Source organism: Crocodylus siamensis, chromosome 11 (genome assembly GCF_052110815.1).
Source record: "Crocodylus siamensis isolate JL-2025a chromosome 11, ASM5211081v1, whole genome shotgun sequence".
Lineage (NCBI taxonomy): Eukaryota > Metazoa > Chordata > Crocodylia > Crocodylidae > Crocodylus > Crocodylus siamensis.
In genome coordinates, this window is record NC_143405.1 from 32,334,638 (window position 1) to 32,360,027 (window position 25,390).

Genomic DNA, 25,390 nt, shown 5'->3' on the forward strand with positions numbered 1-25,390 from the left:
AAACCACCATGCAGCCCTGAAATAGTGGTGCCTCTGCTGTATGCGAGCAGGGGCAGGGAGGAGTGGGGGTGGCAGGACGGGTGAGAAGGGACATAGGGTGTATCCCCCACCCCACCTTGAAACCTTGCCCTGTGACTGCAGGACTTCATACTGTGGGACAGCTTGCACCAACATTCACAGCAATTAAATCCTATTTACATGAAAATGTAAGTAAATGATGCAAGCCACCCTCCCTCAGGGCACAGCCAAGTGTCTCACTTACCTAGGCGTTGCTTATGGAACAGCTCAGGGTGTCCCGTTTCAAGTCTTCCAAAAGCAGTCTCATCCTGTAGTAGAATGCTGCACGGACATCAGCAACTAGCACTGTTGTCAAAACGGTCGAAGCAGTTATGCCACCAGGGGCAAGTGTCCCACTGGACTGAGTCCCATTCTCTGTTTGTGGACACAGTATATGCACCCTGATCCCTGTCCACAAATTTATAGACCCTCAGGAGGGCAGCCTCCCCCCCACAACGGCCTTATTCTGGTGTTAAAAAAAACCCAGAGAGTGTGGCACTGGCATGGAAAGTGCTTGAAAACTCCCATGGCTGCAAAAGTGTGCAAAAAGCACAGCCCCAAAAACCAACCAAAATAGAACTCTTCCCTGTGCAAAACATAGCAGGAAAAAAAAATGCTGGAGGCAGCTTTGTAAAATGGGTACGTGGGAGATGCCATGCTTGTATGGGAGATGCAACACTTTTGTAGCCCTAAGGTTCTCTACACCCAGTGCAAAAAGCATGCAGAAAAAGAGGGAGGTTAAAAGTGCTGTTTCAACAAGCACCAAAGAAACCGAGGGAAGCAGGGCAAGGCAGAAGGCAGGCAGCCTCTGGGGTGCTTTTGCACAAAAAGGTTTTACCCACCAAATCCCACAAAAAAGTGAGGGGAAGAAGAGGGCGAAGCCCTTTGGGAGGATTCTCCTTGGGCATTTCTTGTCCTAAAAAGCCACCTGGCAGTAAGTAGAACTGAAAGGGCAGGTGGGTAAAATTGTTCTGATGTGCCCCCTAGTGCATTTTACTAGCTATATCACAATAAACCATAATGTGGTAAGTCACATCCACTTTACTCATTTAGTCATCGTAGAGTAAGAAAAGAAAATTAAACCACAAACATTTTTAGAGGATAAATGCCAATTACGTGGATAAATGCCCGGTGGGGCAAACTTCTGATATGGATATAGACTGGTTCTGCGTGCCAAATTTATGCTTTTTACAGGTATAGATAGACCTGTTTCAGAGCACTTATGCTGGTAAAAGTCAAATATCTGTACCTGTCCCCTATGTTTATTAAACATGGTTGCCATAGTAAATCCAATGTTTATCTAACACCTGTAGGTTGGCAGTAACCAGTGATGAGAGTATCATTAAAGCAGCATATTGTTTGATCAGAAGGCACTTAAGAGAAAACTATAAGCTAAATGTGTGCACAGTCTATAGTATTGCTTTATCAGGTGCATATTCACTTCCCACATGAGAAATGTGGTTAGTCTAAAATTGTTATAGACCCTCCATGAGCTCTAGATGACAGACTTTTCACTTAATTTACAAACTAGTTCTCTCTACCTGTTCAGGAAGTGTTTTTGAAAGCTGTTTAGTCCTTTTGACAAATCCTACTGTCTTTCAGATGTGTTTCAAGATGTCCTTAATTGGAAAGCTACTGCATTTCCTGTTTTTCCCTCCAATAGCCCTTATCAAATTAAGGCATTTTAAGCATATAGTAAGCATTCCAATACATCATGTAAGATACAGAGTCTATCTCGGTAACTAGAGTACATATCAGTACTCTTAGATTACTACATAGTAGTACCACATACATGACATAAGGGTGAATCCTGCCTATCTTCAGTGGACACGAATGGTGCAGCCTAACTAATACTATTCATTTATGCAGAAAGGAGCAAAATAAACCAGTCTCAGTGCCACTATCTTTCCTTTCCAAAAGGGGTGGTTTTGAGGAATTAAAAAAAAATCCTAACATTTATCTGCATATAATCTTTTTTTCTAAATCTTTCTACTTCTATAAAATATTTGGATGTGAATAAGGCCTGCATAATATATTAATTAGTCTAACACATTCTAATTTAAATAGTATGAATGTGACCATCCACTTATTAATTATGTTCATTTTGGGCACACAGGGAAAATACTAGAAAAAGAAAGTAAAATGTGTTGTGATAAGTATGTAACATTGATGTATAGTTACTAGATATTCCACAAATCCAAAGTCACATTATTAAAAATTGGGCAATCATTACCATACAAACAGAAAAAGGAATAAAAATCCTAAGCAGAAATGACAAGAGGGATTAAAAAATTGCAGGCAACATTAGTAACTTGCTGTTTCATTTTCATTCTTTTGTACATATCCAGGTAAATGATTTAAACAATACCAGCCCTGTCTGTTCTTTAAATCTTTTATCCAATCATTAGCTGACTAATGATTTAAGATTAAGACTATCACCACATTAAATGACTGAGTTGGCAAATTTGGTACTTTCCTTTGCACATTCACTGTTATACTCTGATGACTAACCAGCCTTTCTCTCATTATTTTGTAACACTGCCTAAAAAGTACAGTTTCCCTCCAAACTTTTTTAGCAACATTCAATGTAAAACTGGAGCCTAATGTTAATTTGATTATAAGTCTTTTATATTAAAATTTACAACTCTTTTTTTCTCCAAATAGAAAATTCATTATTTGTACCATTTCTTGGGAAGTTTCTCTTTATTTATAGATTTTCTTCTTGTAATGCTCAGAATCATTGTTCCCCTGCTATATATCTAAAAGTCTTTCAAAGAGAGCTGCAGTTACCTATTCATGTATTATTGAGTTAATTTCTAGATGGAAAATTATACACTGAACAATTTCCTAATACAGCAAATTCTTTGTTATCCGGCACCCATGGGGAATCAGGGGTGTCGGATAACAAAATATGCCAGTTTATCAGTACTCTGAGATATGTAGTTAAGCATTTGTTAACTACAAAGACGAGGATTGATTCTTTGGTGGGTGTCATCAGTGGAATTACCCCAGGTTTATTGCAGTGTAACTAAGAACAGAATCGGGTCCACTAACTGCTCTGGCAGAATCTGTGCCTACTCAGACTTTAGAAACATTTTTATGAACATTAATACACATATATTAACTTCTACTTTTTATATTAACTTCTCATTTTTAGGTACCCATGTCATGGAGGGATCTGGGAGAATGGTTGTCACTGCTGTTGGTGTGAATTCTCAGACGGGCATCATCTTTACTCTGTTAGGTGCTGGTGGAGAAGAAGAAGAAAAGAAAGATAAGAAAGGTAACCCCCCTAGAACACATGTAGGTGCTCCCAAATAATTTTCATAGACTCTTCAGAGATGAAAATTGCTTCAATTTTTGAGACCTGAAAAAGTATTTAAAAGTACTTTTCTATATGAATTTTCTCATGCATGTTATGAGGGAATGCAATAATTCTTGCTTTTTATACAATGATTAGGGTTTTTTTACATTCAGTTTAAAGTTGCAATCTTGCAGCATGTAATCAAATGAAAAAAAGAATAGCATATACTCTGCTTATTACCTTTTAATAATTTCGTATAAATTTACAATTAGCAACATTTCATAAAAATAGATATAACACATTAATATATGAATTTATATATAGTTATTCATAAGTCTGACATAGCAACAACACATTTAAGTTTCAAAAAGAAAAGAAGGAAAAGTTGTGCCTTTCTGTTTACTTAAATGGTAAAAGTCTGTTTTGTAGATTTTTTTGTTATGGATTAGCTTTCTGGATGAGCACATACCTATTAAACATGTAAGTGTATGTATGCACATAAATGCAATCCTATTCCACCACACTTGATTCTCTGAAATAGTGTTCCTGCAAAAGGTGGGTAGGTCCTCCTCCTCCTCACTGCTTTTTTCGCAACAGTCTTAAGGGAAAAATTCTGGTTTGTTACATAAGTAAATGCATTAATGAATTTTCATGGTCTCAAGCCAGATGGAATTGGTTCACTCTTAGGAACTTATGTACACTTAGATGCCCAATAGGTGGAACAGGACATGGCCTTCAGTGGTTACAGACAAATATTTCCTTAGAATTGATAGGTCCCAGTCAGAATACTGGAAGCAATATTGGTGACACTGGGCACATCTATACATGCCATGAGGGGGCTCCCAGGCATGCGTCTGCACATGTGCTAGGACTGCAGCACATTGAACTGGGTCACAGCAGCTGCAGATGGCTGGGGGCCTGGGCAGTTAGCCCACCAGCCTAGGGCTGCTCCTACTGGGATCAGTGTGTCCCTGCACTGAAGCACCCTCATGCCCCAGCCAGCCAGTCAGCATCTACATGTGTGCTGCTGTACCTGAATAAAGTCTGCAGCAGGGTAGTACCTGTATTTATAATTCCTATTCTTCTGTGGAGCTTATTTAGTTTCATGTGCCCTAATAGGGGTGCATGTCTAGGCACTGAGACTTTACTGTATGGTTAATTACTCAACTGTGCAGTAAACATCTCATGTAGGTGTGCCTAGTGGGGGTTAATAAAGAGTTACAGTTACCTTCAGGTCTCAAGCAGTGAAAACTAGAAGTCTAAAGACCTTGTTGTATAGTAAAGTCAGGAAAAACTACCAAGTTTAAGGCTACACTGTAAGGATAAACTGCTTAATGTGCTTCTGTCTAAATGTATGTACACACAGTCATTTTGTCATCTGTTGAAGTCCAGTTGCTGTACTTTTAACCTAAGTACAAATGTCCAGCATCCTATTTATTTTAAGGGTCAACAAATAAAACTTGTAAAAATTCCAAAAATTTCATACATTTCCACTGATAAAAAAGTTGTGGGGTGTTATTTAATTTTGCCTTGCATTGCATATGTTTGAAGATGAATAGCAGTGGGGAAGACTTAAATGGTTTTTAGGGCCTAAAATTTCCCAATTTCTATGCCTTCAGTCTAACAATGTGATCACTACTGGCAAGAACTATTATGTGGGTCACTTAGGTGGTGGCACTCAACTCTATATTTGCAAAGGAACATATTTTTACTTTTGAAATTACATTACACATTTTCTACCATACAGCTTCCAGAGAGATGCAAAGTAACCACTAATCATCCAAGTCTGGGTACTTAATGAGAGAATGTTTGATGTTTCTCAAAGCTTCATGGTCTGTTTTTTGATCAATATCTGAATGCAATGATGCTGTACTTATTGAAGGCAATAGAAGCAAAAAACAAAACAAACAAACAAAACCACATTTAGGCAGGAGTGACAACTTCTATTTTGGTAGTTCACATGAGCATGGTGGGTGGGATCTAAAAACTCCAGTATCTGCTTAAAACTGCTATAGCTTGTCTGGAATGCCCATTTGCTTTTGAGTAAGGAGATTTTCCTTGTGTACATCCTCTTGCTTAGTGCTGATATGAACACAATGCTCCACTGTTTGTATCCTGTAACAAAAAGTAGGAAATCTGCATAGCAAAAAAATAGAACAAAATATGATTGCAAATTAGTGCTGAAAGGCACCCTTTTTTTGAAAAATGCGCAAGTATTTCATATAACAGACATTAACTCTGACTGGAACCACACAACTAAAACACCAGTCAGTTTTTTTTAAGACTTAAGGATCTAACCCTACAAACTTCTGTGGGTGGGTGCAGCAGTGTGCCTATGCACTCCTGCTTGTGGGATACAGTCATGAAATCAAAAATACTCTCATTGTATATAAGCCGGCAAACTCTATCAGTTGCATGTATCTGCATTTCAGTTCTCTCAATTGCATGCCTTTATCCCTCATTAACATTTTGTAAAAATCATCATACAGGTGTGAAACAGGAAGATGGACATCAGATTTCAGGTACAGTAAGAAATTAGATCAAAAGCAGAGGCTTGTAACTGCAGCCTCTGCGAAACTGTGGTACAAATCAGGGTTAAAATAGTTATCCTGGGATATTTCTTTCCAATTAAAAAGTTAATTTCTGTATGATCTAATTTGAAACTATTTCTTGTTTCTTTTTTGTAAACAGCTGAGTGCTAAAGCTTTATTGGTGCTACAAATTACTATTCTCCAAATGCAAATTATAGTAACTTAAATTTTATAGTATGCTATTTACTATTAGCATTTTCTTTTGCGTGGGTTTACATGGGTATTCAAATGGTATGCAACCAATACCATTGTTCATTATGACTATAGCAATCAAATATGCAATTTGAAATTGGCATATAAATATTAAAACATGGTGAATTTCAAATTCTGTATTTTATTGTTTTTATTTTTTTTTTGTTACACTTTGCTACATGTATATGAAATACCATGACTTTTCTTGGGTAACTAACCTGTACAATGTGAAATTGTCAATTATGAACAAAAAACTTTTTATTGAGAAAGTACATGAATTTCAAACAATAAAATGTGAGGATTTTCGTGTTTGCTTATGAACAGTGAACCATTAAAAAGGCAAAATTCACGGAATCAGTTATTCACTGAGAATTTCTCTCACAGTTCTAGTGCATATACACATTAATAGTAAATAAAATCTTCAGGGAATTTTCTTTCTTCCAGTTACGAAGGTACATTTATATGACCATATTCCCCTAATACAGGGGCGTGAGAGTTTATTTTCTATGATGATTTTTTTTTATCATAACATATATATAATTGTACAATATCTTATAATTGTGTAGGATAATGAGTGTTTTTCAAACAGAGACCAAATTAGACAAGCTGTTGTATATCTTGTATTTCCCAAAATATATGTAGTACAGAAAAAATGCCATTTCTCCATTTGAAATCAGGGATCACATTCAATAGGTGACAATAACACAACTTCCAGACCCATACATTGTACGTAATAGCTGTGCCAGTAGTAATAATTTATAAAATGTAACGTGTCATATTTCAAATCCCACAGACTAACAGTGCATTTACCAACACAATTTCTATTCAAGCCATTCTGAATTTTTTTAAAAAAATAAAGGCTATAAAATATCCACATACAAGATCAGAGTTATAAAATTCCAGTAGGTACAATTCATTCTCATGAATTCTGTTTACTTAGGATGAATGTGTCTTTCATTTTTTTTTTTAAATATTTCATGTATGTGTTTTCTGACTTTGGTAACATCTATATAATGACTTCATTTATGCATTGTGTTTTTTACTTTAAACAAATTTGTTTTGGAGAAAGCAAAGTTATATTAGTCCATACATGTTATTGTTTTGTCAAGTTAATTTGTTTCTGTTGTTATTGTTATTATTTATTATTATTATTATTTTCTATCCATTATTGCTCAGTAGATTCTTCCCATACCTCCTCCCACCCTCCTTCAGCTTCTGATGATGCAGCAGGCGCAACTGCCACTGATAATACAAATGCCAGCTTAGTCAATGGTATGTCAAGAACACCTAGCTTGTTTTATTTAATGGATTTCTTTCCTGACTATATGATTCCCTCTTCCTCTTATAAACTGCACAGATACTGTATGTGCATAGGATTACCTTTTCAGAGCTCCTACTCCATAAACTATACAGTAGCTTATAAGAGATGCCACAACAATAATGTGACTAAGAATTTACATATTTTATTCACACTGGGTGCATCTACATGTGCCCCTGACTATGCAGTACCTGCCAGTACTGCACAGTCCCAATGTTGCATGGGTCATTTTCACCCTACTATGCAATAGTAATGAGCTACTGTGCAGTAGCTCATTGCTACTGCTCAGTAGTGGTGTCATGGTTAGTACCAGCCAACACTATGTCACTAGCAACAAGCTATATCGCCATAGCTCATCACTACGGTGACATAGTGTCTCATATAGATGCACCCACTGAATAGCAAGGAAACAGCAAGAAAAAGGAACAAAAAGGAATTACAATTTTTCTTTTATCATTAGTTAAACGTTACGATTAAAATGATGTAAGGAATTATGATCTTCAGAAGCTTTTAAATGAAATTGCCTTATTACAATATTTTCAATGTGAAACTTTACTTTACATACTTATCAACATAGATTTGAAATACAGCACTATTCTAAATGTATTTTACTTCCTGCTTTTCCTATGTGGCACTCTTATAAGCAGTCATTGTCTCAATATAATTTTGGGAAATAGTACCGGGGTCAGAAATCAGCCTGTGATACAGCTTGCAACACTTCAGAGTTATCTTTCACCTAAATGTTATAATAAAATCCTTTTGAAAGAGGTTATAACTGAAGAAAGAAACAGTTTCCTTTTGCATTTTGGTTGGGATGCTTTTGTTTATTACAAAATATTACTGTAATCAGGTTGGACTTTGTCGTTGTACTGCTTCTTTACCCCATTTTTTAGCATGCTAATAATTTTGTAACATCCTTTCTGGTAGTCTAATTGAATTGTTAAATGGTGTAGATGGATACCAACTTAGGTTTATGTATGTATTTTATTGCTGAATATTATCATATGCATTCGTCTTTATAATTCTTTTTTCAGAATTATAGCACTAATAACAGTGAAAAAATATTAATACTACTATTTAAAATTATTCATTGTATTGGTGATAGAATTAGCCTCACAGAAATTATTGCAGAGTGCATATCGAGGAATGTAGAATTCTGACACAAGAGGAAACAGTACTGAGTTTCAGCAGCATGAAATTTCTTTCAAGCAAAGTCATAAAACATTGTCCACATTTGTTTTTACATAGTTATATGAAAACTAAAATGTATATAAATTTAGCAATTTGTTGAATTTTATTTCTGAGTGTTAAATACTTGCTGGAAAACTGGAACCTCTATTTCATTTTTCTTACTAGTTTACAAATTCTTTAGAAGCAGAGGATTAGAAATGTAATAATGACTACTTAATTCTCCATGTTTCATTGCTCCAATGAATGCAATTGCTGTATAGTTTTCTTGTAGAAGGCAAACATATGAATGCAGTAAAGTCTTGCTGGTTTCCTCCTTTAGTCCTTTAAGGGACCAATACTACATTAAAGATCCAATTCTAAAATACACTGAGCACTCAAGTGCAAGAGCAGTTTATTAAAGTTAAGCATCTGCTTAAGTGCTTTGCTGAATCAGAGCCAGCATTTGTTGCAGGAGTGAGTCCCAAGTGACGCCAGCTTTGTTTCTCTGCCATTGACTCATATTCATTTTTAGTTGATTAGTAAAGGTCTGCTGTGTTTGGGATTACTACTTCAATTAACTGTTGAGATTGAATTTACAGTGGGCACGTCTACACAAGACATTTTACTGTGCAGCAAACTAATTTGCTGCACAGTAATGCATCACCATCTACATATGCACGGCAATTAGGGCAGGGTAGACTAGTCTACTGAACTGATAACCCCATAAGATACAAATGGTATCTGGCAGCACAGTAAAATACTGTGTTTAAACATGTGTAGATGGTAATGTTGAGGTTAGTCTACTTTGGCTCAAATTGAGCTGGGGTATGTTCAGTTGCATCAATTACGTGTGTAGACACAGCCAGTAATATTAAATCAATGTTTTGGTTCAATTGGTGTAGTGGATTTTTTCTTTTTTTTTTCCCTGAAGAAATTATGGTCACCCTTTACGTCTGTTTCAGAATTCTAGTTATCATATCCACAAATATCTACAAATCCAATTCTGTACTATGTAAAGTAAAAATCAGATACTGTACAGTTCTATCTTCTGTTTTAATGCTCTTAGATCAAAATCAGTGATTCTTAAATCAGGGTGCTGCAGAACCCTGGAGTTTCAAGGGTATGTTGGAGTGCCACCCAATGTTAGCACTGTTAGGCATGCAAACACGATTCACAGAATAAACCCAGAGATTTCAAATAGGAACCTGTAATGATAAAAAGATTCTGACCTGTTGTGGGGATTTTTTTGAGTTATTTGCAATGGAACAATTGTTCTGTTATTTTTCTGTAGTAAAAAAATGAATGAAAACTAGGAAATGGCATTTTCCAAGGGGTGCCTCAAGTTTATTGAGGGGTGTCTCGAGGTTGACAACCAGTATCTTAGATAAATTCCTATTGATCTTTGCCCATGTAGATAGGAAACTCCCATTACAGTTCAGCTTACCTATCAGCAGATGTTCTTTTAAGAACCCAGACTAGAAGCAAAGAGCTGTTTGGCTTAGGTTAGGATAGAGATGTTTAACTTAATGCAGACTGGAGAAATATTGCACATTTGGTTTCTGTTTGTATTATGTCTTTTCAAGACAGTAGTGATAGTGATTCAATTTTTAGTATAAAGAGAATTTTATCTTGGAACTTATTTTGTACTTTTAAAATGAACACTTTTTCATTTATGTCTTAGAAGTTTTGTTAAGTTAGGAGTGGATAAATGGGCCAATATTTATTCATTCTTATTTTATATAGCAGTTTCAAGAAAAATGAAAAGTAAACAAAACAAGCAAACTTCAAACAAAAAATGTAAATTAGATAATACATTAAGTAATGCATATGAAGATATATATATCTTCTATCTATATGAAAATATGTACATCTTCAGTCCCTTCAGTAGTGAATGTAGCATGAAATCCTGCCTCATAGATAAAAATCAACACATTACAAAAAGCAGGTTATAACACTCCTATAATTATGAAGCTACTTCTGTGAGTAGTGAGAGTGATATTTGAACAATAGCAAGTGATAACCTCTTAATTGTAATTATAGTTTGATGAAAAGTTGTAGCTATAAATTCAAAGAGTTTTTTTTTTCAGTTCACAGTAGTTAATACCTGAAGTTAAATAATTATATGCAGCTCTCTAATATTTGTCAGCATAACATCAATAAGTTTTGTACTTTTATACTTATTTGTCAATCTTAGCAGAACATTCTACTTAGGAATAACAGGTACCCTCTATGAAATTCAGCAATGGCTGTACTGTGTGTCTAATGGAAGGTTATTTTATTTAAGATTTGCTTTTAAGGGATCAGGTCAGAGAATTAATGTCATTTCAAGATACATGTTCATTTTGAATTACCATACTAGTTTGAAGATATGTTTCAGTTAACATATCATTAATCTGCCTATAAATGAAAGTTTCCAAATAGATATGTACATGCACATGTATGGTATGTGCAGACATTACATTTAGCTCATCCTAACTAGGGTTAAGTCAATCTAAGTGCCAGTGGTGCAGCTGCTCCCAATGTACCTTGCACCCCAGCATTGCAGCAATCATGAGCCACACCTGCTACCTCAAGGTATGTAGAAAAATGTTTAAAGCTGTGTATGTGCCCAAAAATCACTGGTTCTCTGAATCAGCTTTGAATTTTCAGATTCAGATTTGGCTGAATCAAATCAGGGACAGTAAACCAAATCAACTAATTAAATCACTGTCCTTGATTCGGGCTGAATCCAAATCCAAATTGAATAGGGCCCACTTTACTCACCCCTAATATATATAAGTTTATGATTGGGATTTCTGAAAAATAATTTGTAAAATATATATTTTATGTTAACTGAGTTATAAGGGAGGTTTCATACTTTCATAGTTTCTAGGGTCGGAAGGGACCTGAGCAGATCATCTAGTCCGACCCCCTGCCATGGCAGGAAAGAGCACTGGGGTCAAACGACCCCAGCAAGGTGTTCATCTAACCTCCTCTTAAACACCCCCAAAGTAGGAGCCTGCACCACTTCTCTTGGAAGTTGGTTCCAGATCCTAGCCGCCCTGACCGTGAAGTAGCGCCTCCTGATGTCTAGCCTAAACCTACCCTCTGCCAGCTTGTGACCATTATTCCTGGTCACTCCAGGCGGTGCTCGGGGGAACAGTGACTCCCCCAGTGCCTGCTGATCCCCCCTGACTAGTTTATAACAGGCCACAAGATCCACCCTCAGCCTTCTCTTTTGGAGGCTGAACAGGTTCAGGTCCCATAGCCTCTCCTCATAGGGCCTGCCCTGCTGTCCCCTGATCATGCGAGTGGCCCTCCTCTGGACCCTCTCCATGCTGTCGACATCCCTCTTGAAGTGCGGTGCCCAGAGCTGGACGCAGTACTCTAGCTGCGGCCTGACCAGTGCTGCATAGAGGGGGAGGATCACCTCTTTGGACCTGCTCGAGATACATCTGTGGATGCATGACAAGGTGCGGTTGGCCTTCCTAACTGCCTCCCCACACTGCCGGCCCATGTTCTTCTTGGAGTCAATGATGACTCCAAGATCCTTTTCTGCCTCTGTGCTGACAAGAGGGGAGTTCCCTAACCTGTAGGTATGGTGCCGGTTATTCCTCCCCAGGTGCATCACCTTGCACTTGTCTGTGTTGAATCCTATCCTATTCTCATCCGCCCACCCTTGTAACCTGTCTAGGTCTGTTTGTAGCCTGTTGCTTCCTTCTAGTGTGCCCACATCCCCCCACATCTTAGTGTCATCAGCAAATTTGAACAGGGGGCTTTTTACCCCCTCATCCAAATCGCTGATGAAGATGTTGAACAGTGCGGGCCCGAGGACCGAGCCCTGCGGAACCCCACTGCCCACATCCCTCCAGGTTGAGAAGGACCCATCCACTACCACCCTCTGGGTGCGGCCCTCCAGCCAGTTGGCGACCCATTTGACTGTGTGGGTGTCTACACCACAGCCCCCCAGTTTCTTAATGAGAACAGGGTGAGAGAGTGTTGAAGGCCTTCTGAAAGTCCAGGAAGACTATGTCCACTGCTACCCCTGCATCTAATGATCTGATGATCTGATCGTAAAAGGCCACCAGGTTGGTCTGACAGGACCTGCCACTGATGAACCCGTGTTGGTTGAACTACCTAGAAATATTTTTTCTAAACAGAAAAGATTTCTCTAAAGTTGATTAATTTATATAGTGATATTGGAATTACTGCATTGTTATTAGTCTTGATTTTGTTAAACCAATGCATCTGACACCACTGAGTATAAAAGAACTATTAGAAATTTCACTTATCACATTTTTCTGCATATAGATTTGCTGCATCTCGCTGATCATTTGCCTGTAGCTTTAGGTTGGCTTGGCACTGAGGGAGCTAAAATTCATTTCCATTGTAAGATGATACATTCTGAAGAATAATTATAGTACTGTGCATTTCGTTTCTATATGAAGAACAAGGGGATATAATTAGAGTATAAATTAAACTTTCTGCTACAAAGTTTTACAAAAGGAATTGCCAACAAGTATTCAGTTCCTAAGCTACTCTTAATGAGCTTGGTAATTATGTGTGATATCAAGTATATCTGTAATACCTGCCATAGGATATGAGTATCCTACCTCATGGTCTCTTTATAAAATTGGTTTACTTACAAAGTGAATTTGAATTTGTTAACTATTTTTGTGATAAGAACCTTGGCTGGGAGGTGTCCTGTCATGTTACAAATAGAGAGAGAGAGAGAATGTTTTTTAAAAGATAAGGAAAAATAATTCACATCAAAATTCATATAGTAGAAAACCTCTGGTGCTAACCACTCCACCTCTCCCAAGCTTCATAACATAAATAAATTATGGGAATCTGACACATCTTTGATATTCCACTACAACTTATAATTCATAGATTGTAGGGCCAGAAGGGTTCTTGGAAGATCTTCGGGTCCAGCCCCCTGCATCAAGCAGGAAAGATAACTGAGGGTCAGGTGACCCCAGCAAGATGACTGTCTAGTTTCCTTTTGAAAATTTCAAGGGTAGATGATTGCATCACCTCTGAAGGGAGCTTATTCCACAGTCTGGACACCCTGACTGTGAGAAAGTTTTTCCTAATGTTGACCCTGAATCAGAATGGAATGCATACAAGTAGAATAAAGGCAAACTGGGACAGGATATAACCTAGCAACCTCAACAATTACAGTAGGGCAATTTTATTTAAATTCTTGTTTATTAATATTCCTAATTGTAGTTGTGGCTGATTCATGAAATCTTGTGTCTGAAGGAAAGGAATAAAATCAGTATTGGGTGGTTGGAAAGGAATATTTTCCATCCATATCTTCATAAGTGATTAATAATGATACATATTTGAGAATCAGGGCTTTAGAATATGCTAAGCATCACCTTTTGATGTTTTGGTTACTATATAATGTCATGGAGTGGGGTCCTAGGGGTGGCCATGATCTCCCCTAGCGCCTCCTTACCATGCCAAGTTCGCTTAAAAGCACCCTCGAATCTCGCCCACCACGTGTTGATCTTATATATATTTAAAGGCAGGCTGCCTTTCGTCCTCTTGGCCACGGTGCTCCTGCTATCAATTGTCTTCTTTCTATAATGGGGTTCTGTGCACCCTGGCCTTATGGGCTATGCATGACTCCAACCACCCCTATACCACACCCCAAGCCTCGCAGATGTACTGGACATTGTTCGGTCTTAACCGCAGTACTTGTCTGTGTCACCGTGCCCCACAGGCGCTCTGGCTTTCCACAGCCTTGTCTCTCACCGCATCCCACAGGCACTTGTCAATCACTGCCCCCTTTGCCTGGGGCCTCTTGTGCTGTCCCCTTCACCTGGGGCTGGGAATCCCATGCCGCCATGGGTCCCCTGTGAGGCCTCCTCCAACCCCTAATAGCCTCACCCAAACCACCAGTCTAACAGTAAACAAAACACAAGCCCCTTGGCTATAACATAAATCTAAGCTATCTGGCTATAACAACATTCGAGCCACTCCAGGGTATCTCCAACTCTCACCAGTATTGCATTGCTCAGTCATTCAGGCCTCTTCCTTTTCCTCACTCAGGCAGAGCTCCCTCCCTCTTGGCTGCCAACAGGGAACTCCCTGCCTGGCCTCAGCCTGGGAGTTATATAGGAGCCAGGCCCTGCCCCTTCTGGTCAGCTGACTGCTGGCGGGTGTGGGCCACTAATACACTCCGGTTACCCTATCAACCTGCAGCTGGGCTCTTTACTTACTGCTAGGGCTCTTTCCGTAGCAGTTTCCACTTTCCATAGGAGCAGGGTACCTATGTGCTCTGCAACACATAACCATACAATTTGAGTGTACAAATTACTTGATTAATCTATTCTCTTGTGTCTCATGCTATGTGATTGTTAGCTATTATTTACAGACAGATATCTGAATGGGCAGTTTTCAAGTACCTCATTGTTACTTATTGTAAAATATTAAGACTGCTTTTGGCCAAGGATGATAGGTGACAGCTCATTCTTTTGCATGTCATTGATGTTACCAAGATAAAAGATAATAGCTTTTTGTTGAAAAATTTAGTGATGAAGATCCACCTAATTGAATAGTAGTTCATCAAGCAGATGATAGTTCTAATACCACAAAAAAGAGAGCATCTGGACCTTGAGGCATCTTTAACATAGTTTTTAATAGACAGTTTTACTTGCTATTGTTTCCCCTGAATAATATTCTTTTCACTGGGTATAAAAGTGACAATCTCTCAATAAACTTGCTCAGGAGAAGTAGGAACTATTGATGACTTTTATGAAAAGAAAAGTCATGAATGTAAAATCATTTCACAAATGAGATGACGAGTAAAAATTTACAATATTGCAAAATTTGAAGGAAGTTAATAACTGGCACCCCAGGAATCTGAGTTTAAGCCCTGTTTTAAATTAATGGTTTTTGTAATTAATAATAAATAACTAGTGATCTTGAAAAGGTGAAACAGTGACCATGATAAAACATAGGCATGAGATAAACTTAGTAATGAAGACCAAGGCTTATGAAATATTTCAAAAGAGTCTGACAAAAATTAAGTAATCCACCATTCTGTTGGTAGATTTAAGGTTGTCTTGACAATACACGTATAGGAAAGAGAAAATTGGAGCGCATTTGAAAAATGCTTATCAAACACATTATTTTACAAATAAGGCTGTTATTATGCAGCTGATTATGATATTTGAGTACTCCACTACTCAGATTCCACAGGCAAACTCTAATTTATCAAGGCAGTGGTAATCCCCATGTTTTACCTCCCCCCACTTCCTCCAGTGAGAGTTGAGGGGTTTTTTTTTGTCATGTCTTTTATTGGACCAGGTATATACCTGGTTCAATAAAACATAATAAAATAACATATTGTTACCAGTTTTATAGCTGGCCTAATGAAATAAACTTACCTCTCATACTTTTCCTGGAATATTACAGCTACATTACTCTAATGCTCTGCCCCTCTAAAAAGCTATGTTCTCTACATGAATAATAAAAATATTTATAGTGAGACTAGTTTGGATAAAAATGTAATGGGGCTATTGATCTTCATTCTTCTGAACATAAAGCAGTTTGTAACTACTAGGATTTGAAAGACAATTCTCAAGTAGCTTTGCCCGTAATGCTAATAATTGGCCAATACATGGTTTATGCCTTGTTCCCAAGACATTTTACGCATTTTGTTTTACGCATAATATGGCCTGTGGGCCAGATCTGGCCCAGCAAGGGATTTTGTCTCGCCCACAGTGTATCCCTTGGCCCTGTCCTGGGTGCACAGCAGGGCTAGGGTGGTGCAGCAGCTGGAGTTACTTCCTGGTGGCACTGGCAGTGGCAGCTTCTTATGGGTGCTGCTGCTGCTGGACCTGCCCCCGCTGCCTGGGCACTCTGGCCCATCTGCCCCACATCTACCACCAGAGGCAGGACCTGAGCAGTCCTAGCATCTGGGATGGGCCCATAAACAAGCATGGAGTGGTGTTTGGGAGAAGCATGGGTGGGCAAGCCTGGGATCACAGGGTGGAACTGTGGGGCAGTGACAGTGTGGCATCAGGGCCTGGGGCAGAGCTGTTCCCCTCACATCCTGTGATGGGCATAGGCTTTGTGGGCAGGGATATGCTGGGAGAAGATTGTGGCTCTGCTTTGTGCCCTGGCCTTGTGCTGTCACCATCCCATGATCCCAGAGCCTCGCCAGGACACATGTCATGTGACCAAGCAGATGGGATGGGGCTGCAGGAAGGTGGAGAGCTGCATCCAGGCCTGAGTTCAAAATCTTGGGGTTGTGATAGTGCAGGGCTGGGGTCCAGGCCTGGGCCTAATTACAATCCACCCTGTGCACACCCCTGCCCACAGAACCCACACCCATTGTAGGAATGTATGGGCAGTGGATCACAGCTGAGTCCTGGCCCAATGCTGTCACTGCCCTGTGATCCCAACCTCACCCACCTGTCCCAGTCCTGAACTCTGCTCCCTTGGCAGTTTCATTTCAGCTGCCTAGCTGCACACGGGGGCCACTTAGGGAGTTTTGGTGAGCTGGCAGGAGGTCCTGACTTAGGTCCTGACTTGGCCAGTGACCACTCCTATGGATAACTCTAATCATTAGGCTATAGGCTAGGCTTGCCCCACGGCCAACCGTGGTCTAGGTTAATTATATCTGGGTTGTTTGCATTCCAGAGCACTACCCATCTCACTGTCATCTTTCCTCTGACTTATCCTCCTCTTGGCCACACCTGGCTGCCCCTCCTGACTTTCTCTTAGTTCAGCTTCGAGAGAGTTTAGAGAACATTATAGGCATTATCTAGAATGTGGCCTGGTGCATAAAGCACTTTTCAGGGAAACTGGAGATGTAGCTTCAAACCTCTGCTGCTCTGGGGCTCTTGTTACCTGAGGTTGAAAGAAATAAGCATGTTCTGCTTGCAGAAAAGGCAGTTAAGAGGGAACATCATAGCAGTCTTCAAATATCTGAAGGGCTGCCATAAAAGATTGTCTCTGCAGCTTCTTCTATGCCTGTGTCAGGTGGGGACAGTGGTGGTGGTGGGGAGCAGGTTTCTCCTTCCAAGTCCTCTTTTCCATCCAGCAGAGGGTGTGGTGGAGGGCTTGGCAGGGAGCAGGTACAGGAAGAGGAAATCTGCCTACTGCTGCTGCTGTCCACAGCTGAAGACTGGCATTCTGGGTAGCCACTCCCTGAAGTCTGCAGTTGGAGTGGGTCAAGAGCAGCTCTAGGGTCATGCCCCATACCCAGGTCAAATGGGAATAGTGACAGTGACGGATGGGTACCTCTTCTTGTGCCCACCCATCCAGCCCAGGGTCTTCAGCTGTAGGGAGTGGCTGTGCACATTACCCGGGGACATCAGCAATGGTGGAAGGGGGGATGCAATCACACCACTGCCCTCTGTCTGGATCTGTCCCTTAGAATAGCTGTGCCTGGAGTGTTCCATAAGGACCAACAGTTGGAGTCATGGGGGACCTGCTCAGCTACCCACATCGCTTGGAGACCATGAAAAGAGCTCTGTAGCCTGGAGCAGGTGGAAATTGTAAAGGACCCTGCTCAGCAGCAGGAAAACAGAGCAGAGCTCCACAACTGGCTTGGTTATGAAACAAGCTTAAAGAGCCAGGACAAGTTTAGGGGGGGGATAGACTGACTGGAAGAGGAATTCTGGTTCTCCATTTAGGGTGTGTGATGCACCCTAAATGTAGTTTGCGGTCCCCAGGTCTCAGTGCAGAGAGGGAAGTGTTTGGCTGTCCTGTACTTCTAGGCTTTAATAGTTGCCACATAGTGCCAAGAAGAATTTTTTTTCCTCTGCTGTTACTATAATTGTTAGGGTTTTCTTTTCACCTTCCCCCAAATCACAAGGTGTTAGTCGCAAAAGAAAAGAAGAGGTTCCCAACTAGGTCTTATTTGGGCGTGTCTACATCATGCAGGTATCAAATTTATGCCTGATTAGTTACTGCTTAGTAATGCCCCCACTGACATTTTGAAGCTCTGGGACACTGATACACAAGACTCAGGAAGCTTCATGAGCATGGTAATTGCCACTTGAGTAGTCATGTCTGCTTTGACATGGTGTAATTATAGTACATCTGAGCAGCCTCTACACTCATGTACATACAGGCACCCTGGGTGCAAACAACTATCACCCTTGTACTGCCATGACATTTTTTATGGTGGAACAAGTTACAAGGAAACAGACATCCTCGCTCATTGTCATGCTCCAAGTGCCCAAAAATATTGCCACAACCAAAAATTGTCAGTTTGTGATGTCTTAAATTAAAAGACCTCTGTTTACTTATTGTGCACCATGGAAATTCCCCTGCTGGGGTGCGCTTGTAGATATGTGCTCCAGGAATTGCTCTGTAGGCAATTCCCATGGTGCATATATCAGGCTGCCATGCCCTGAGTCAGGGCGTGGCACCTGGGGCCATTGTCCTACAGCGTTGGGCTCCTGATGTCCTGAGAATGATACCCAACCTGGTGCAACTAGGACTCAAGCAATATCTTTAGACACCAATGAAGTAGATCAGTTGTACAGGGACACATCCCAGAACAGCTGATCCCACTTCAAAGATGATAGTATGCTCTCTTGAACCATATTCTAATAAGAAAGGGCCAGAATTATCAAGAAAATGCCATACCTCCTCATCTTCCTTATTGTAATGTTATATTAACTAATATGTTTGCATGTATTTATATTAGCACTCAACAAAAGATTGAAGATAAGAGACTACCGCTGTAGTACCAAAGTGGGGGAGGGGAGGGCATGCCTCTGGGCATCAGCGTGGAGTGGCACTGGCTGGGCCCTCCAAGGGGTACTTGGTCGCCTGGTAGCACTTCCAGTGTTTCTGGGCTCATCGATCGGCTGCCAGGGGACTCCCTTCCCCACCGCTCAGCCATCAGCCATAGATGGGGGCGAGGTTTAAATGCAAGCATTGGTCCTCGGGTGCTGGAGACCCATGGTACATGTGTGCATATAAAATTTATAGACTCAAATGTTGTTCAGTTTAAGAAGTGGGCACATCACTAAAGATAATTCATAAGACCTATCGTGTCCAAGTTTTGAAAAAAAATTAAAACCATTAATTTGTGATGTTGATTGCTGAACTGCTGGTGCTTCAACTGCTCTTTTGCCGTTCTTACGTCCTACATACTTCTTAATGACTTCTCAACATCTCAAAAATTCAATTGATGGCTTTGACATTGCATATTTACTCCAAAAGGCTGAATGTGATTACATTTGAAAAATACAGGTCTAAATGGTAAAACATTTTCTGTAGGATAGATATATCCTAAGTCCTATCGCACCTTTACACACCTATGTGTTACTTACATAGTGATGTAACTGCAAATTTAGCACTTATAACAAATTAGGCTTCTATCTCCACCTGAGACAGAATATTATTGCTCAGATATATACACACCTGCTAGAAGTAAAATGAAAGAGGGAAATGACAGTAATCATTCTACCTTTTAACGGGCCTAGTTTTTAGGGCACAAACCCAGGCAATGGTAGATCTGGATTCTAGGGGCACCATGGATGGTTCCAGGTTCTTTTAAAGACAGGTTCAGGAATATTGACCAGTGCTGCAGGTGTGTCTGTGCCTCTCCTCCCAAATCTCCCACCTCCAGTAAGGTAGGCAGACTATGCCATGGGAGCAGCAGACAGGAACTTTTTAAGGTCCCTGAATCAGGTAAGAACCCCCCTTCCTCTCTCAGCACACTATCTCTTCCCCTCTATGCTTAGTGATATGTTCCTTCTCTCCCCTCCCCCCTCCCTTCCCGTTCCCTCCCCTTCCCACTCTGTCCATTGTTGCTGCTGTCCCTGGATGGAGCAGGGACAATGGGAACTCAAGAGCCACTTGTGCCCCACTCGAGCTAGGCTGTATGGGGAGCTGGACTCAGCCAGGGGCAGCACCAGCACCAAGCATGCTTCTCTTCCCTAAGCCTACTCCTGGACTGTTGGAGAACACCTGATAAAAATGTTCCCAGATGTCACTCCCACAGCATGGTTCAAAAGGGAGTTGTAACTGTATCACCATACACCCTCTGGATTCCACCATGCCAGGCCCCCTTCAATCAGAGAGGTTTTTAATTTGCATCTCCCACTTCCAAGGAAAGTACTCTAACCTCCAGGTCACATCATAAGCTTCACACATCTCTAGAGCTGGCCCACAGTGAAAATTATGTAGGGCCAAGTGGGGAAAGCAAATTCAAGTATTCATGTACAGCCTTTAATCAGATTCACATAATGGTGGATCAGTAAGGTGACTGCTATTCTTAAAGGGAGTTGTTCCTGCACTCCAGCCCTTTCTGTAACAGTGTTTCTGCAGCCAACATTTTACATTCATTGGATAATATAAATAAACAGCAATGGGATAGTTTCTGCTCTACTGAGACCAGTGACAATGCATACAGGGTCCATGGGGGTGCACATGCACCCTCTGAAAGCACTGATATGCTCCCTGGCAGCAGTATTCCCCACTTAGACGATGGGCAGGGGGGCAGGTGAGAGCACCAGTGCCCCCCCTGAGAACACCGGCCGGGGACTGGGGTTGCCAGGAGAAGTGATCCCTGTGGTCCCTCCACAGCCGATTGTGCTAACTGGGGGAGGAGGGAGGGTTCCCCCATGGCTGATCATGCTGGTCCAGAAATGCCAGCAGCATGTCCAGAAGTGCCTGTGGTATGCCGCTGGCACTTCCACATCTGCGCTATCAGCCATGGGGGGCTAGTGTCCCCCTAACTCAGGAGGAATTAGTCGCCCATGACTGAGACAGAGGCCAGGGACAAAACCTGAGGCTCTCTCCCTTCCAGAGGAGCATGCATTTATTAAACCACCCTTTCTCTAGCTTCTTTCTTTCCTCCAGGCTTTACACTTCATCTCTTCCCAGTTGGCCAGCTCCAAAAGGAGTTCTGGGAACTGTTCTAGTTAATGCTTCGCCCATTCTCAGTTGGTTGGAGGATTTTATTAAAAAGAGAAAATGCAAGTTCAAATCTCCTCTAGCTGAAGAAAGCCTAGAGTTTGGGTCTTAATTTCTTGGGCAAGTACTACTGAGCTAAAAAATGCCACTTTTCTTCTCCATTTTCATTTCAGAAGATAACTGTGCATAAATGCCCCAAATTGCAATTATGTGGCTAAGTGAGTGCCATTTAGGGTGTGCAAAGCTGAAATAGAATGCAGCCCATAACAACTAACATCCATAATATGTCTATTCTCTTTGCTGAGTAATGTGCTTTTTGGGTTTTCATTTCCCCATAGAGTATGCACTACCATTTATTATTCCTAGAGAGGAACAAAAATCTAGCTATTTTACCCAGAAGTATTTTGAACTTCTGTGGTTGCAGTTCTTTGAGATTGTCCTAGTTAGTACGTTCATGCTGCTAAATAAATACATCATAACAATGCCTATTGATCATAAATGTGCATTTGAAATATGTTCATTCACAAGTCCCATTGTGGCATTCTGTCTGTGTGATGATTGTTTATTGTCTGTTCTTTGTTGTCTGTTACAATTTTTCATCATATAGGCAAAATGCAGGATGGGAATATGGAGAACAGCCAGAATAAAGGTAACTTTCTTTCATTTTAAGCAGGTTGTTAGTTTTTATTTTTAGCCTAGAATTAGATTCTGTTTAGTAAGTAAAGTAGTAATTTGTCAGTATATGAGAAAATATCATATCTGTTCAAACATTCACTGTAATGAAAAAATGTTTTTAAAAATTGGGCAGCGAACCATGTCAAAAAATAATGGAAGTGCAAGAAAAATAACTTGTAAATTCAGAATTTTAATACATCTGAATTTGAGTTGAATTGGAAAGATCAAGACCATTTAATCTCTCTGAATCAAACCAGAACCCTCCGAATCAATTCAGAGAGATTCAGAAAGATTCAGAGATTTGCACATAGACACAGCTTTAAATGTTTTTTCTACATACCACTAGGTAGCAGGCAGCTTGTGAATGCTGCAATGCTGGGGCTCATGGAGTGTCCCACAGAAGCATGGGAGGCTTCCCAGAGTGGTCAGCAGTAAACCCAGAAGTGGACCAGAAGCACTTCTTGTCCACTTCCGTGTCTGCTGGGGAGCGAATTGGGGACCCCCCTTCTCATCTCCCTGGCTTGGCAACTGGTTCCTCCTGGGTCGGGGGGGGTACCCAGGGTCCCCCCACTGCCGATCACTGAGCACGCTCCCCGGCAGAACCAGAAGTGGACCGGAAGTATTTCCCATCCACTTCTGGGTTTGCTGCCAAGCATGTGGAGGACCCCGCCCTGCACTCCTGTGAGATGCTTCATCTGCCCCAGCATTGCAGCATTCACAAACCATGCTGGTACCTCAGGGTATGTAGAAAAAACATTTAAAGTTGTGTCTATGTCCGAATCAGCATCAGATCTTCAGATTCAGTGAAATAGAATCAGGGACAGTGGTCCAAATCAACAAATCAAATCACTGTCCTTGATACTGGCTGAATCCAAATCAAATAGGACCCACTTTACACACCCCTAATATGAAGCTTTAATATTACAAAAATTGTTTTGCATTTATTGGTTTCTTCTTGCACATCCAGATTTATGCTATCTGTTGCTAATATATTCCCAATCCTATTTGCCCCTCAAGTCTTACAATCCTTCATTGTCTATTGATGGGGTATAAATCTACTTTTTTTTTTCCAGGAAGAAGGTAAATAAGGCTACATGTAGCAGTTACAATGCCAAACAGTACACATTGACTTGTGTCATAAAGTAACTGCAGAAATACATACCCATTGTTGATTAATTTAAAATTTAAGGGAGTGTGTAGACAAAACAAGAGGCATGTGTGCATGACACTTTAAAGTGGGCTAAATGCTTTTGCACCGCTTTAATGATGTTGGTGTTTGCATGAGTCGGTGTATTGTGAATTCCAGCCGCTGTAGCACATTCAGCGGTGTAATGCACCTTAAATGACTTTGGGATGCAGCAAGCTAAAACACCTCTGAGGAGTTTTAGTTTGATGCCCTACACCCACAAAGTGAAGCACCGGGCTCCGTGTGGTTCAGGGACTGTGCAGGAAGCCCATGAAGGCAGACTGGCAGCAGCCCAGGAAGGCAGGCTTCACTGAAGGAAAAAAAAAAGTGGCGAGCTTGATCATTTTTTTTCCTGGAGCCTGCCTGCCTGCATGAGCTGCACAGGGACCCAATCCTTCCCTCCACAGCTGTAGTTCCCCCTGGGAGCACCCGAGCCGGGTGCCTGTGGGCAGGTGCCACCTGGGGTGGAGGTGCCACTGCCATAGAGGGAAGCACCAGCTTCCCCCTCCCCTCAGCCCTGGGACCTCTCTGCCTTCTGGCATCTCACCCTCTCTTCCCCACCACTGGAGAGGAAGGTAAGACATGGGTCTACATCACACAGGGATTTACTTCACCCTAAATTTGTAGGGGTCAGGCCAACTCTCGGGATCTCAATATTGCGTTGTTAGACAGGAGGGTGTGACACAATTGCACATATACAAACATACAAATCAATTTGGTGCATACACACACACACTACCAGCTCAGGCACATACACATCCAAACCAGCCTAGGCACATGCATACTTCTCACCAATTCAAGCACATATACTATATCCCCCCAAAAGTTAGACACAGTTCACTAATTCATATATCATGCACACAATGCCATATATATACACATGCACACTCACCAGTTCACACACATACAAACCACCAACACATGCACACAGGTAAGTTCTTAACTTGGATGGTACAGTGTGTATGTGTGTGCCTGGGATACTTGGGGGAAAGTTCAGGTGAGAAAGAGAGAGTTTAAGTGTAGGGAGTGAAAGTTGCCAGAACCAGGATTAGAACCAGTAGAGTATAGAGAAGCTGGCTGAGGAACTGATGCTTGTGTTTATTTAAGGTAGCCTGGGGCTGGAAACAGAGGCAGACAGCTGAGATATTGGGGGGAGGGGAGGGGCAGATAAGTGGTGGCAAGGAGGAGACAGCCAGGAAAGAAACTGAGGCAGAAACCTGGTTGCTCAGGGGAAAAGGAAAAGGCAGTGGCAAAGAAACAGCGGGTTTGGAGGCAGAGAGGAGCTCAGATCAGGTATTGGAGGTGGTGGTGAGCCAGAAGCAGGGGAGGGAGAAATGAGACAGACGTTAGAGAAGCAGAGATTGGAGCAGGGCCAGAACCGTAGTAAAACAAAACCCAACTTAGGGGTCCAAATAACAGTTTTATTACACAGACAACACACTACACAGCCCCATGAAGTTATTGGTTCACACACACACACATGAACTCACGATGGCAGCAGGAGAAAGAGACTCAGTGGAATGGTTGGAGTCCAGGTAGGGAAGAGAAGCAGAGTCCAAGTCCTTGGCTGAAGAAGGGGTGGGGGGTTGATAGCTACCTATCCAGGCTGGAAAGGGATCCTTGTCCAGTAGGTGTTGTCCAGAGTGGGGTTGCCACCAGGGCCTCTGGGTGGATGGGTGGTGTGGCATGGTGCTGGTCCAGATGGAGAGGGCATCCCACTGGGTCTGTTTTCACTGCCCCTTTTTATACGGGCAGACCTTGTGTGACCCTAGTGACAGGAGGCATGCCCAGGCAAGGGTCAGCCACTGGCATACTGAGCATGTGTGCTCTATGTAGGGATGTGCAGTTTTGGGTGTCTGTAATGGTGGGGGTACAATGGTGGAGTTGCTGGTTCTGCAGGGTCATTGTCTTTCAAATGCTGGTCTTGTCTCTGTTCCTGAGTGAGGTCCGTGTTCCTGGATGAGTCAATGTGAGGTGATGGCCCGGTCTTTACAGGCCATTCAGTAGAGGCCTGCTACCAT

At 41.3% G+C, this 25,390-nt stretch overlaps 1 protein-coding gene across 6 annotated transcripts in view; it reads left to right on the forward strand.

The window, feature by feature from the left end:
• ATP2B2 (ATPase plasma membrane Ca2+ transporting 2) overlaps nt 1-25,390 on the forward strand; it is a 1,084,469-nt gene that overhangs the window by 833,426 nt on the left and 225,653 nt on the right. For 2 of the 6 annotated variants that reach the window (XM_090021535.1, XM_090021537.1), the window contains exons 8-9: nt 3,215-3,340; nt 22,116-22,157. In XM_090021535.1, coding sequence (XP_089877661.1) covers nt 3,215-3,340; nt 22,116-22,157 — 168 coding nt within the window. Of the gene's footprint in view, nt 1-3,214; nt 3,341-5,850; nt 5,884-7,323; nt 7,417-22,115; nt 22,158-25,390 lie in introns of all 6 variants that reach the window. The other 4 variants (XM_090021536.1, XM_090021538.1, XM_090021539.1 and 1 more) reach the window with 3 other exon arrangements.